At 42.0% G+C, this 16,240-nt stretch overlaps 1 protein-coding gene across 2 annotated transcripts in view; it reads right to left on the minus strand.

The window, feature by feature from the left end:
• tns3.2 (tensin 3, tandem duplicate 2) overlaps window positions 1-16,240 on the minus strand; it is a 103,641-nt gene that overhangs the window by 22,492 nt on the left and 64,909 nt on the right. For both annotated transcript variants that reach the window (XM_071346103.1, XM_071346104.1), the window contains 2 exons: window positions 14,814-14,925; window positions 14,664-14,735 (listed from right to left, as the gene is read on the minus strand). In XM_071346103.1, the coding sequence (XP_071202204.1) occupies window positions 14,664-14,735; window positions 14,814-14,925 (184 nt within the window). The remainder of the gene's footprint in view (window positions 1-14,663; window positions 14,736-14,813; window positions 14,926-16,240) is intronic.

Consider the following 16,240-nt stretch of genomic DNA (forward strand, 5'->3'; position numbering starts at 1 on the left):
AGGCAAAAAGAGACAGGTAAACAGAGACATCCAAAAAGAGACAGGCAAAAAGAGACAAGCAAAAAGAGACATCCAAAAAGAGACAGGCAAAAAGAGACATCCAAAAAGAGACAGGCAAAAAGAGACAGGCAAAAAGAGACAGGTAAACAGAGACATCCAAAAAGAGACAGGCAAAAAGAGACATCCAAAAAGATACAGGCAAAAAGAGACATCCAAAAAGAGACAGGCAAAAAGAGACATCCAAAAAGAGACAGGCAAAAAGAGACAAGCAAAAAGAGACATCCAAAAAGAGACAGGCAAAAAGAGACATCCAAAAAGAGACAGGCAAAAAGAGACAGGCAAAAAGAGACAGGTAAACAGAGACATCCAAAAAGAGACAGGCAAAAAGAGACATCCAAAAAGATACAGGCAAAAAGAGACATCCAAAAAGAGACAGGCAAAAAGAGACAGGCAAAAAGAGACAGGTAAAAAGAGACATCCAAAAAGAGACAGGCAAAAAGAGACAGGTAAACAGAGACATCCAAAAAGAGACAGGCAAAAAGAGACAAGCAAAAAGAGACATCCAAAAAGAGACAGGCAAAAAGAGACATCCAAAAAGAGACAGGCAAAAAGAGACAGGCAAAAAGAGACAGGCAAAAAGATACAGACAAAAAGAGACAGGTAAACAGAGACATCCAAAAAGATACAGGCAAAAAGAGACATCCAAAAAGAGACAGGTAAACAGAAACATCCAAAAAGAGACAGGTAAACAGAGACATCCAAAAAGAGACAGGCAAAAAGAGACAAGCAAAAAGAGACATCCAAAAAGAGACAGGCAAAAAGAGACAGGCAAACAGAGACATCCAAAAAGAGACAGGCAAAAAGAGACATTCAAAAAGAGACAGGTAAACAGAAACATCCAAAAAGAGACAGGTAAACAGAGACATCCAAAAAGAGACATGCAAAAAGAGACAAGCAAAAAGATACATCCAAAAAGAGACAGGCAAAAAGAGACATCCAAAAAGAGACAGGCAAAAAGAGACAGGTAAACAGAGACATCCAAAAAGAGACAGGCAAAAAGAGACAAGCAAAAAGAGACAGGCAAAAAGAGACAGGCAAAAAGAGACAGGCAAAAAGAGACAGGCAAAAAGAGACAGGTAAACAGAGACATCCAAAAAGAGACAGGCAAAAAGAGACATCCAAAAAGATACAGGCAAAAAGAGACATCCAAAAAGAGACAGGTAAACAGAGACATCCAAAAAGAGACAGGCAAAAAGAGACAGGCAAAAAGAGACAGGCAAAAAGAGACAGGTAAAAAGAGACATCCAAAAAGAGACAGGTAAACAGAGACATCCAAAAAGAGACAGGCAAAAAGAGACAAGCAAAAAGAGACATCCAAAAAGAGACAGGCAAAAAGAGACATCCAAAAAGAGACAGGCAAAAAGAGACAGGCAAAAAGATACAGACAAAAAGAGACAGGTAAACAGAGACATCCAAAAAGATACAGGCAAAAAGAGACATCCAAAAAGAGACAGGTAAACAGAAACATCCAAAAAGAGACAGGTAAACAGAGACATCCAAAAAGAGACAGGCAAAAAGAGACAAGCAAAAAGAGACATCCAAAAAGAGACAGGCAAAAAGAGACAGGTAAACAGAGACATCCAAAAAGAGACAGGCAAAAAGAGACATTCAAAAAGAGACAGGTAAACAGAAACATCCAAAAAGAGACAGGTAAACAGAGACATCCAAAAAGAGACATGCAAAAAGAGACAAGCAAAAAGATACATCCAAAAAGAGACAGGCAAAAAGAGACATCCAAAAAGAGACAGGCAAAAAGAGACAGGTAAACAGAGACATCCAAAAAGAGACAGGCAAAAAGAGACAAGCAAAAAGAGACAGGCAAAAACAGACAGGCAAAAAGAGACAGGCAAAAAGAGACAGGCAAAAAGATACAGGCAAAAAGAGACAGACAAAAAGAGACAGGTAAACAGAGACATCCAAAAAGAGACAGGCAAAAAGAGACATCCAAAAAGATACAGGCAAAAAGAGACATCCAAAAGAGACAGGTAAACAGAAACATCCAAAAAGAGACAGCCAAGAAGTGAGAATTGGCAAGAAAGCAAGAAAAAAAAAAAAAGTGGAAATCAGAAAGAAAACATGAAGATAGAGAAAGAGAGAATGAAAGAGGGAATAAAAGAGAATCCGTCTGCTGGCTGCAACAGGAGCGTCTTATTTCACTGCATACTGGGACCACTGAACAGAGACAATGCAACTGAGATGGGCATGCAGGCCATCTAGTGGGTTTAAGCATTAGCACACACACAAAACACACACAAACACACACACACACAGAAAACTGACAAACACACATTAGTTATGTATCCAGTAACAGTACAGGACCTACCAAGAGAAGTAGTCATGATGAAGAGACTTTCAGAGGACAATCCCACTTTGTCTGTCTGGAGAAAAACAGAGCTGTACACTGCCACAGCTCTCTCTGTCTGTCTGCTAAACAGATCTTTTCTCGCTCTCTCTCGCACTCTCCTCTCTCTCCCTCCCTCGCTCTTCTCTCCTCCCTCTCTATGCTCACTCAGTCTCTCTCTCTCTCTCTCTCTCTCTCTCTCTCTCTCTCCCTCTGTCTCTTCTCTCTCTCTCCTCTCTCTCTCTCCCTCCCTCGCTCCTCTCTCTCTCTCCTCTCTCTCTCTCTCTCCCTCCCTCGCTCCTCTCTCTCTCTCTTTTCTCTCTAAAACTCTAAACTTGACTTATCTTTTCTTCTCCTGAATCACCTTCCTTTGTCTCCTGTGGCTCAGCTGGTCTTGTCCATGTGGAGCTGAAGACTGTCTGCCTCCCTCCCGGCACAAATGAGAGACTCTTTTAAATGAGAGAACTGTCTTTTCTCTCCCCACACTCTCTCACTCTCTCACTGCCCCTTTCTCCCCTCTTACTCTCTCTCTCCTCCCTCTTTCTCTCCTCTCTCTGTCTAGGTGCTCTATAAGTAAGGCAGCAGTGTGAGCTCTGTTTAAACTCCTGTGGTCGGCAGCAGGCTGAATGAAGTCATTTCGGATCTGGAACAGAATACAACAGAGACTAACCATGTTCCATTCCTCCACTCCCCGTTGGAAAATAGTTCCCTGTTAGCTACAGACTTGTTGTGACACTGCTTGAGTCCGAATTCTCTAGGAGGGAGCGAGGGAGGGAGGGAGGGAGGAGAGGGATAGGCCCCCTCCCCTTCTCTCTCTTCCCCTTCTTCTCTCTCACTGACCACTTTGCATTGTCTCCTACAATCTGTTTCCTCCAATCAAAAGGCTTTCCTGAAGGTCAGGGGTCGCTCGAGTCCTTTTAAGGCGGTGGAGGGGGTTGAACTCAGGGTTCTATAGCCTCTCTGTCAGGGCATGTGTCACTACTCCCACCATCTGCTCTCTCTGCTGCTGCCCAAACACACATACACACGCACACACGTGTGCACGCACAAGCATACACACAAACAGGCATGGAGACATACTGACCGTGTTTCCTGCTATGTCTGACCTCAACACATCATAAATAACATCAGAAAACGTTAAATCTGATTGTGTTAGAGCTGATCTCTTTTTTACTACTAACATATGGTACTCGACTTGTCCTATTTTACTTGTCCTATTCTATCATCACAAGCTCTGCTTGCTGCTCGTCAGTCAGGAGTTACAGTTATGAGGAATGTGTATCTAACATCATGATCCCTGCTAGTACAGCATGTATCATTTATCGTATTACAGTACTTCTCATGAGTTAGGCTCTCCTTTCCCATGTCATTCTACAGCAGCACTACTCTACAGCTGTACTGTTAGCCAGCCTGCCAGCTTAGTAGAGTCTGACACTGGCACAGTCAGTGTAGTCAGCTCAGCTTTCCCCATTGTGACCGTGTCTCCCATTGTGACCGTGTTCCCATTGTGACCGTGTCTCCCATTGTGACCGTGTCTCCCATTGTGACCGTGTCTCCCATTGTGACCGTGTCTCCCATTGTGACCGTGTCTCCCATTGTGACCGTGTCTCCCATTGTGACCGTGTCTCCCATTGTGACCGTGTCTGTGCCTCGATTTAGGTCGGCCAAAACTATAAATGGCGGTGTTCGTCTTAGCAATCTCATTGGAATAAAGACCTCTTCCATTCCTGTCATTATTGAAAGAGATTGCGATAATATCTCACATCTCAAAATAGGGCTACTTAATGTTAGATCCCTCACTTCCAAGGCAGTCATAGTCAATGACCATAACCTTAATGTGATTGGCCTGACTGAAACATGGCTCAAGCCTAATGAATTCACTGTGTTAAATGAGGCCTCCCTTCCTTATTACACTAGTGTCCCGCAAAGGTGCAGATGTTACTAACATTTACGACATAAAAAAAAAGACAGCGTTTTTGTCTTTTGAGCTTCTAGTCATGAAATCTATGCAGTGTCATGACGTTGCCCTCTTTGGGTGCAGCAAGCCCCATCCCCCTCTCCCTGCCTCCTACAACTAGGCTGCTGTGGTCAGAGAGGTCGTAAATTCCGGGAGGAGATGATCTCCTCATGGCCACAGTATAGAGACAGAGTAAAGTTTCATAGAGAACAAAGGAATTTCTTACATCTCATAGAACTTGAGGTCCGAACAACATTTATGTTCTGGAGAAGGTATAAAAGATCGGTGAAGAATCCAGCTACGAACTGGTCCGTTTGGTACAAGTTTGTAAAACTCATGGGAGACGGTGCTGCCACATTACCATAACGCTGTTTATATAATAGCCTCAGATATGAGGTTTACATCTAATTGTTGTATAAGATGAATGAGTGAGGATGATACTGTTTGTAAAATTGTGTAATGTGATTTTGGACTGTTTAATGAAGGAAACTCCAATTCCCTTTTGAGTTTAACTAAATCAGAGGACCCGCCCATGAGCCCAGTTAGGGTCGGGCATCCTGGGACAGGCCCTTTCTGCAACTCCCGAATAAAACCCCCACCTTGAGAATTTCTCAACAGACCATGTTTTCTCTCAATCACGAGAGGGCAAAGGTTGCAGACCAGCTTACCTCGATAACGAGAGGGCCAAGGTTTGAGACGATTGCTGAATCTTATAACCATCCCACGTGGTTAAACTCTTAGACTATCTATACCGACAGAATAAGAACAAGTCTTTGAAATTAATTACTAGTCTGCAGCTAGGAATTCGATATCATTGAACGCAAAGACCGACAACCGCCGACACATCTATCCATAACGACATGAATGAATGTCACTCTGAACTATCCATTCTAACCACGACCGAGAAAGAGAGAGAGAGAGAGAGAGGACAAACTCTCCAACAGAAACAAACTTTTCAACAGAGACCCCGACGACACAATGAGCGTAAATATATATATATTGATTACAATTGTTCCCGTATGAGTGAGCGTTCATGTGCAAAGGATTAGCATGTCAATTGTTATAATTATCAACTGTGTGTTGTCTTATCTCAGTCGACCCGCACTTCCCTTTGTACACCAAGCCGCGATGCCGGTTTATCCCACTAGGGAAACTCCGTTATCATTTCCTTGTAACTATCTACTGTTTGTTTATGCATTTCTGTGAATTACTTAGTTAGTAAATAAATGATTTAACTTCTCTAGGGTAGGGGGCAGCATTCGGAATTTTGGATGAAATGCACGCCCAAATTAAACGGCCTGTTTCTTGGGCCCAGAAGATATGATATGCATACAACTGGTAGATTTGGATAGAAAACACTCTAAAGTTTCCAAAACTGTTAAAATAGTGTCTGTGAGTTTAACAGAACTGATTTGGCAGGCGAAAACCTGAGAAAAATCCATTCAGGAAGGATTTTCTTTTTTGGTTTGTAGTTTTCTATTCAATGCCATTACAGTATCCCTTGACTTAGGACTCAACTTGCAGTTTCTATACCTTCCACTAGATCTCAACAGTCTTTAGAATGTGTTTCAGTCTTGTATTCCAAAAAATGAGGAAGTAAGAGCAGTCTGAATGTGTGGACCCTAAAGTTTCACGGAGCTTTTTCCTGCGCAAGACCGAGAGAGTGCGTTTCTTGTTTACATTTTATATTGACGACGTTATTGTCCGGTTGAAATAGTATCGATTATTTAGGCTAAAAACAACCTGAGGTTTGAATATAAACATCGTTTGACATGTTTCTATGAACTTTACAGATACATTTTGGATTTTTTTGTCTTCCTGTTTTGACTGCGTTTCAGCATGTGGATTACTGAAGAAAACGGGCGAACAAAACTGAGGTTTTTGGGTATAAAGAGACTTTATCGAACAAGAGGAACATTTATTATGTCTGCTGAGTGCAACCATATGAATATCATCAAAGGTAATGGATTAATTTTATCTCTATTTCTAAATTGTGTAACTGTTCTATCTGGCTGGCTACTGTTTGTAATGATTTGTCTTGTGGGCTATGTTCTCATAATCGTAATGTATGCTTTCGCCGTAAAGCATTTTTTAAATCTGACACCGTGGTTGGATTCACAAGAAGTTAATCTTTAAACCTATGTAAAATATGTTTTGTTTTCTAAATTTTTATAATGAGTATTTCTGTATTTTAATTTGGCGCCCAGCAGTTTCACTGGCTGTTGAAGTGGTGGGACGCTACGGTCTCATGTGCCCAAGAGAGGTTAACTTCTCTAGGGTAGGGAGCAGCATTTTCACGTTTGGATGAAAAACATACCCAAATACAACTGCCAGTTACTCATCGCCAGGAGATAAGATATGCATATTATTAGTAGATTTGGATAGAAAACACTCTGAAGTTTCTAAAACCGTTTGAATCATGTCTGTGAGTATAACAGAACTTATTTAGCAGGCGAAACCCCGAGGACAAACCATTCAGATTTTTGTTTTGTTTTTGAGGTCACCGTCTTTTCAATGAGATTTCATTGGGACACCAGATTTCTAAGCAACTTGCTTGCAGTTCCTACGGCTTCCACTGGATGTCAACAGTCGTGAGAAATAGGTTAAGGTTATTCCTTTGTGTAATGAAGAAATACGGCCATCTTGAAGTCGAGGCACTCCTGGTGTCCTAGACATGCGTTTCAATCAAACAGGCATGCTACATATCGTTTTAATCCTGTATTGAACACATATCATCCCGTCTTCAATTTTATCGATTATTAACGTTAAAAAATACCTAAAGTTGTTTTACATAAGTAGTTTGACATTTTTTGGCAAAGTTTAAAGGTAACCTTTGATATATTTTGTCATCATGTTTGAGCAAGTTGGAACCGGTGTTTTTCTGGATCAAACGCGCCAAATAAATTGACATTTTGGACATATATTGACAGAATTAATATAACAAAAGGACCATTTGTGATGTTTATGGGACATATTGGAGTGCCAACAACAGAAGCTCGTCAAAGGTAAGGCATGAATTATATTTTTATTCTGCGTTTTGTTTCGCTCCTGCAGGGTTGAAATGTTTTCTCTCTTTTGTTTACAATGGTGCTATGCTCAGATAATAGCATCGTATGCTTTCGCTGAAAAGCCTATTTGAATTCTGACATGTTGGCTGGATTCACAACCAGTGTAGCTTTAATTTGATATCTTTCATGTGTGATTTAATGAAAGTTAGATTTTATAGTCATTTTCATAGTCATTCATTTTAATGTGGCGCTATGCATTTTCTCAGGCTTTTTGCCAAGTGATACAGTAGCGTCTTGCCTAAACTCAGATTTTTGGATATAAATATGAACTTTACCGAACATAAAATACATGTATTGTGTAACATGAAGTCCTATGTTAGTGATTCATTTTATCTCTATTTTTGCTTTTTGTTAATGCTCTCTTTAGCTGGAAACATGGCTGTCTTTTTCTGTGACTTGGCTCATACCTTACATAATCGTTTGGTGTGCTTTCGTCGTAAAACCTTTTTGAAATCGGATACTTTGGCTGGATTTACAACAAGTGTAGCTTTAAAATGGTGTAAAATACTTGTATGTTTGAGGAATTTAAATTATGGGATTTCTGTTGTTTTGAATATGGCGCCCTGCAGTATCACTGGCTGTTGATGAGGTGGGAAGCTAACGTCCCACATACCCTAGAGAGGTTAAGACAATTGATGTATGGATGACTCATAGTGAAGACTGGGTTCGTGCAGATAACCAACAATTTACGACGTTTGGAATGAGACTAACGTGAGGTAAAGTAAATAATTCATTAATTAAGAAGACTAATTGATCAGATATGAAAATATCTGAAAAGTTATATTAGGAAAATTAAAACTTTGTAATCTGAATATTTTCCTTGGTGCCCCGACTTCCTAGTTAATTACAGTTACATGATTAATCAGTTTAATCGCGTAATAATAATTACAGAGAATCTTTGATAAAAACTAAGTCTTCAGTTAATGATAGTAGAGACACGACAGCAGCCTAACTCAATCACTTTTAATAGTTTACAGTGTTCCTCACTGAGTTCCCTGAATTTCTATCGGAGCTTGTAGTCATCGCAGATAATATTCCAATTTTTGGTGACTTCAATATTCACATGGAAAAGTCCACAGACCCACTCCAAAAGGCTTTCGGAGCAATCATCGACTCAGTGGGTGTAACGTTCGTCTGAAGAAGTGGACCAAGGTGCAGCATAATTTGTGGTCATCATATTTATTAAATGAGAACTAGCAACAAAATAACACAGTGAAACCAAAACGAACGTACCGTACCGTAGGCTACAAGAGCTGTACAAAAACAAGATCCCACAACATAGGTGGGAAAAAAGGCTACCTAAGTATGATTCCCAATCAGAGACAACGATAGACAGCTGCCTCTGATTGGGAACCAAACATAGAATGCCCACTCCACATCACACCCTGACCTAACTAAATAGAGAAATAAAACGGCTCTCTAAGGTCCGGGCGTGACAGTGGTTTTTGTCCTACATGTCTCCGGACCTACGCATTGCCACAGTCATACCCTGGAACTAGTTTTGTCCCGTGGAATAAATATTGTGGATCTAAATGTTTTTCCTCATAATCCTGGACTATTGGACCATCATCTTATAACCTTTGCAATCACAACAAATCATCTACTCAGACCCCAAGCAAGCCGCACTCTAAATTCTCAGACAACCCAAAGATTCCTAGATGCCCTTCCAGACTCCCTCCACTTACCCAAGGACATCGGAGTACAAAAATCAGTTAATAACCACCTAACCGAGGATGTAAATTTAACCTTGCTTAATACCCTAGAGGCGGTCGCACCTCTAAAAACTAAAATCACTTGTCACAAGAAATTAGCTCCCTGGTATACAGAAAATACATGAGCACTGATGCAAGCTTCAAGAAAATTTAAACGGTAATGGCGCGCCATCAAACTGGAAGTCTTCCGGCTAGCTTGGAAAGACAGTATGGTGCAATATCGAGGAGCCCTCACTGCTGCTTGATCAGCCTACTTTTCCAAACTAAGAATAAAAACAATCCAACATTTATTTTTGATACTGTTGCAAAACTAACTAAAAAGCACAATTTCCCAAAAGAGGATGGCCTTGACTTCAGCAGTGATGAATTCATGAACTTCTTTGATGAAAAGATCACGATCATTAGGAAGCATATTACAGACTCCTCTTTCAATCTGCGTATTTCTCCAAAACTCACTTGTCCTGAGTCTGCACAGACCTGCCTGGACCTGGGATCAATAGAGACTATCAAGTTTTTTTATCTCTCGACACATTCACGAAAATAGTAATGTCCTCTAAACCTTCCTACTGGCCCCTATTCCAACTAAACTACTGAAAGAGCTACTTCCTGTGCTTGGCCCTCCTATGTTGAACAAAATAAACGTCTCCCTATGTCACGCCCTGACCATAGTTTGCTTTGTATGTTTTATGTTTTGTTTGGTCAGGGTGTGAACTGACTGCGCATTCTATGTTGTATGTCTGGTTTGTCTATTTCTATGTGTTTGGCCTGATATGGTTCTCAATCAGAGACAAGTGTTTTGCGTTGTCTCTGATTGGGAACCATATTTAGGTAGCCTGTTTTGTATTGTGGGTTGTGGGTTATTGTCTATGTTATGTTGCATGTTTGCACAGTGTTTATATAGCGGTCACGTTCGTCTTATTCGTTTTGTTGTTTTTGTTTAAGTGTTCTTCATTAAACTTAGAAGAATGTATTCAAACCACGCCGCGCTTTGGTCCGCTTCTTACGACGATCGTGACACCCTATCCTCCGGATGTGTACCAAACTCACTAAAAGTGGCAGTAACAAAGTCTCTCCTGAAAAAGCCAAACCTTGACCCAGAAAATTAGTAAAAAAAGAATATCAGCCTATATCAAATCTCTCATTCCTCTCAAAAAAATTAGAAATAGCTGTTGCTCAGCAATTCACTGCCTTTTTGAAGACAAATAATGTACACAAAACGCTCCAGTCTGTTTTAAGACCCCATCATAGTCCTGAGACTGCACTCGTGAAGGTGGTAAATTACCTTTTAATGGCGTAAGACCAAGGCTCTGCATCTGTACTCGGGCTCATAGACCTTAGGGCCGCTTTTTACAGCTTCGATCACCACATTCTTTTCGAGAGATTGGAAACCCTAATTGGTCTACATGGACAAGTTCTTGCCTGGTTTAGATCTTATCTGTCGGAAAGATATCAGTTCATCTCCGTGGGTGGTTTGTCCTGACAAATCGTTTGTAAGTTTCAGTGTTCGTCAAGTTTCCGTTAGACTCTTGACTAGAACCAAAAAATGTGATCATATTATTCAAGTGCTAGCCTCTGGCTTCCTGTTAAGGCTAGGGCTGTTTTCAAGGTTTTACTGCTAACCTACACATCATTACATGGACTTGCTCCTACCTACATATCTCTCCGATTTTGTCCTTCCATACATACAGTACCTACACGTACGCTACGGTCACAAGATGCAGGCCTCCTTATTGTCCCTAAAACTTCTAAGCAAACAGCAGGAGGCAGGGATTTCTCCTATAGAGATCAATTTTTATGGAATGGTCTGCCTATCTACATGAGAGACGCAGACTCGGTTTCGACCTTTAAGTCTTTACTGAAGATTCATCTCTTCAGTAGGTCCAATGATTGAGTGTAGTCTGACCCAGGGGTGCGAAGGTGAAGAGCGAGGAACTGGAGTGACAAACCGCCCGGCACTGCCTGGCCATCCCTAGGAGGGGTGCGTCATGTCTAGCCAGGCTTTTTTCGCTATACTCGACTTGAGTTGGTTGATTCACTGACGTCATCTTCCTGCCCGGTTTTGCACACCCTTGAGCTCGTGTGGTGGAGGAGATCTTCGTAGGCTATACTCAGCCTTGTCTAGGGTAGTAAGTTGGTGGTCTGTTGATATCCCTCTAGGGGTGTGGGGGCTGTGCTTTGGCAAAGTAGGTGGGGTTATATCCTGCCTGGTTGGTCCTGTCGGATAGGGCCACAGTGTCCCCCAACTCCCACTGTCTCAGCCTCCAGTATCTATACTGCAATAGTCTATGTGCTGGGTGGCTGGGATCAGTCTGTCCTATCTGGTGAAATTCTCCTGTCTTATCTGGTGTCCTGTGTGAACTTAAGTATGCTCCCTCTAATTCTCCCATCTCTCTCTCTCTCGCTTCCCTCCCATCCTTTCCAGGAAGACCTGAGCCCTAAGACCATGCCTCAGGACTACCTGGCCTCTACACCAGTACTCTACACCAGTACTCTACACCAGTACTCTACACCAGCACTCTACACCTCTACACCAGTACTCTACACCAGTACTCTAGACCAGTACTCTAGACCAGTACTCTACACCAGTACTCTACACCAGCACTCTACACCAGTACTCTACACCAGTACTCTACACCAGTACTCTACACCAATACTCCACACCAGTACTCTACACCAATACTCCACACCAGTACTCTACACCAGTACTCTACACCAGCACTCTACACCAGTACTCTACACCAGTACTCTACACCAGTACTCTACACCAGTACTCTACACCAGTACTCTACACCAGTACTATGTGTACCACTGCTAATATTGTCCCTCAGATTCATGAAGCAAGGATATGCATGGTAAACTCCACATTAAGACTAGTAAATACGAATATTCCAGACTCCTGCCCCAGTCAAAGCACGCATGCACACATACGCCCCTCTCCTTCCCCAATCCCCATATAATTGCTCTGGTGTGTGTGTGTGTGAGTGTGTGTGTGTGTGTGTGTGAGAGTGAGTGAGTGAGTGAGTGAGTGAGTGAGTGAGTGAGTGAGTGAGTGAGTGAGTGAGTGAGTGAGTGAGTGAGTGAGTGAGTGAGTGAGTGAGTGAGTGAGTGAATGAGTGAGTGAGTGAGTGAGTGAGTGAGTGAGTGAGTGAGTGAGTGAGTGAGTGAGTGAGTGAGAGAGAGAGAGAGAGAGAGAGAGAGAGAGAGAGAGAGAGAGAGAGAGAGAGAGAGAGAGAGAGAGAGAGAGAGAGAGAGAGAGAGAGGTGGGAACCTGTGCTGGAGAGGCATGGGTGCAGGGAGGACATGTTTAGGAGTCGTTGCGTCTGGTGTTGCAGTAATCACTCCCCACATCACAGCAGTGGCCCAGGGTAAAAATGTGATTATGATAATAGCAGTAAACACAATAACTAAAAATCATTAAGTGAAGGAATGTACAATGCCATCCAGGACCTAATATGGCTGCTGAGTTTCCCAGACTATGATGGGTAAACAGGAAGCTGTGTCTGCTCAGAAACTGCAGAGAAAAATACCTTTGTTCGCTACTTTGTGTCTATTACCGTGTAGATCCACAAGACTACTCAAGATTTCTTATGGCAAGTCCCAAATAGCACCCTATTACCTATATAGTGCACTACTTATGACCATGGACCATAGGGCTCTGGTCATAAGCAGTGCACTATAAAGGGTATAGGGTGCCATTTGGGATGTGTTGGTAAAAGGACCTCACACAACAGTCCTCTCTCAACGCACTCACCTTTTTTGTCTGGTAAATATATTGACACTAAACAGGCTGTTTGACCCTTTAAAGGTTGTGTTCTGCTGTTGTCTTTGTGTTTGATACAAAGCAGAGCGGGAACAGTCTAAATATTAGTCAGGAGGTTTGACATTCATTCTCCTTCTCAGTGAATGGGTTCCAGGGCCTGCTGCCTTGCCTTGTGAAGGTCACTGTTAGTCTGTATTAGACAGGGTCATGACTGATGTAGCCTAATTCAGGACTAACTGAAAGGTAAAAGTACTGAAAGGTGAATGCCTACTCTCGCACGCACGCACGCACGCACGCACGCACGCACGCACGCACGCACACACAGCTTGAGTCTATTGAGTAAAAATGTGGTGGATATAAACGGCAGTATGAAGTCGACTGTTTACTTTGACCAAATTCCTTTTCAAAACAATGATAAAATTCATGTACACACACACACACACACACACACACACACACACACACACACACACACACACACACACACACACACACACACACACACACACACACACACACACACACACACACACACACACACACACACACAGAGATTAACTGCAGGATGTGTACCCTAGTGGTCTCTACAGGAAGTCAAACCAGCTACACCAACGATTATATATTATTTTGACAAGATAGTTCAGTGAACAACAGGCACAGCTCCGATATAAAGTAGTTTTTTTTCTCCAAAGTTGCCAAAATCCCAAGTGTGTCCACTTATATCAGTGCATTCGTAACAACCTAACCATTAGGAAAATTCTACTCAATGAAATAAGCCTCACATAGCAAACTAGAAATTTAATTTTTGTTGACCAAATTAGACACTCTCTCAATTCCGTGGTCTTATTTTCGTTGACAGATTTTGGGCGGAGTAAACCCTCTCGCTTCGCCTCTTCCTCTCTGGCTACACTCAGCCCATCTCCCAGCAGGACAGGAAGTGAGTGTACATCCTGCCAACAGAGGTCACTTCCTCTCTTTACAGTGAGCTAATTATAGCCTAATTTAAAGTATCAGCTGGACTGGCTTCTCTCAAAGGGATAGAATGAGAATAATCGTTCTATTTTCCCCTGTTACCCTGTTGTCACAGACCATAATATCCTAAACAGGACAATGAACACACAATGAATCTTACCAAACTCCTATCTTCTCCATATTAAGTTGCCTATTCTTCTATAGTCTATATGGTTCCTGCACCTAGCCAAATCCCCCCCATGCCCTATCTTTCAGTATTACATAATGCAACCATGTGCGCATCATCAACGGAGAGGCCAGGTGCAGAGGGTATACTGGGGGTATAACAGTGAGGATATAATTAAGCAATAAGGCCCGAGGGGGTGTGGTATATGGCAAATATACCCCGGCTAAGGGCTGTTCTTACGCACGACGCAATGCAGAGTGCCTGGATACCCCCTAGGTGACTTATTGCTATTATAAACTGGTTACCAACGTTGTTAGAGCAGTAAAAATACATGTTTTGACATACTCATGGTATATCTGATATACAACGTCTGTCAGCCAATCAGCATCCAGGAGCCAAACTACCTGGTTTATAATAGGTCTAGTTTTTGGGTTAACACTGGGTCTTCATTCCAACCAAGCAGAAACATCTCTCTCTCTCTCTCTGCCTCTTTCTCTCTCTCTCTCTTTCTCCCACTCACACACACACACACACACACAGACACGCACGCATGCATGCACACACACACCCACACACACACCCATACCCACACCCACACCCACACACACAGTAACAGTGTAAATGTACCTTGTGATATTCCGCTCTTCTCCCAATGTCCTTCTCCTGGCCTCAGGTAAGAGAACACTGGGAAACTTTTCACTGAGGAAGAGTGAAGATGTCTGTTCAGATATAATAACGCACACACATCTTTTAATAAAGAAATGCACTCTCTCTTACCATAGGGCGTTGGAGGAGAGATAGGAAATGCTGGTGTGGACGGGACTATGTCACAGCTGTCCGTTACTGGAGTCGGTCCTTCATAGTCCACACTGTCCATCCTGGAGAGACACTGTAACACAGACACACCAGACAGACAGATAGACACACCAGACAGACAGATAGACAGACAGACAGACAGACAGACAGACAGACAGACAGACAGACAGACAGACAGACAGACAGACAGACAGACAGACAGACAGACAGACAGACAGGACAGGCAGATAGACAGACAGACAGACAGACAGACAGACAGACAGACAGACAGACAGACAGACAGACAGACAGACAGACAGGCAGACAGGCGGACAGACAGGCAGACAGGCAGACAGACTGACATCAGTCTTGTGATCAGTGTGTGTGGCTACTCTCTGTGTTGTAATGTAAACAGTCAGGTCATTCATGCTGCGTGCCATGAGAATGGGTGTGAGAGCAGGCCTATGGCCCAAATGGCACCCTATTCTCTATATAGTGCACTACTTTACCAGAGCCTGCTTAGCGCTCTGGCCCAAATAGTGCATTATATATGGAATTGAGTGCCATTTGGGACGCAGGCAAAAAATCTCAGCTTTTTATACAAACAGCCTGACCACAGAACCACAGTTCTGCTTCACTCAAACTAACACATTAACTACTGTACTATAAAGTGAATTGAATGTAAATTAATCACAAACTTAACCAGGTGTTTTTAAGGTAGATTAATCATGAACAAAGCCAGGTGTTTTTAAGGTAGATTAACCATGAACAAAGCCAGGTGTTTTTAAGGTAGAATAACCATGAACAAAGCCAGGTGTTTTTAAGGTAGAATAACCATGAACAAAGCCAGGTGTTTTTAAGGTAGAATAACCATGAACAAAGCCAGGTGTTTTTAAGGTAGAATAACCATGAACAAAGCCAGGTGTTTTTAAGGTAGATTAATCATGAACAAAGCCAGGTGTTTTTAAGGTAGAATAACCATGAACAAAGCCAGGTGTTTTTAAGGTAGATTAATCATGAACATAGCCAGGTGTTTTTAAGGTAGATTAATCATGAACAAAGCCATGTGTTTTTAAGGTAGAATAACCATGAACAAAGCCAGGTGTTTTTAAGGTAGATTAACCATGAACATAGCTAGGTGTTTTTAAGGTACAATAACCATGAACAAAGCCAGGTGTTTTTAAGGTAGAATAACCATGAACAAAGCCAGGTGTTTTTAAGGTAGATTAACCATGAACATAGCTAGGTGTTTTTAAGGTACAATAACCATGAACAAAGCCAGGTGTTTTTAAGGTAGAATAACCATGAACATAGCCAGGTGTTTTTTAGGTAGAATAACCATGAACAAAGCCAGGTGTTTTTAAGGTAGATTAACCATGAACATAGCTAGGTGTTTTAAGGTACAATAA

Source organism: Salvelinus alpinus, chromosome 16 (genome assembly GCF_045679555.1).
Source record: "Salvelinus alpinus chromosome 16, SLU_Salpinus.1, whole genome shotgun sequence".
Classification (NCBI taxonomy): Eukaryota; Metazoa; Chordata; class Actinopteri; order Salmoniformes; family Salmonidae; genus Salvelinus; species Salvelinus alpinus.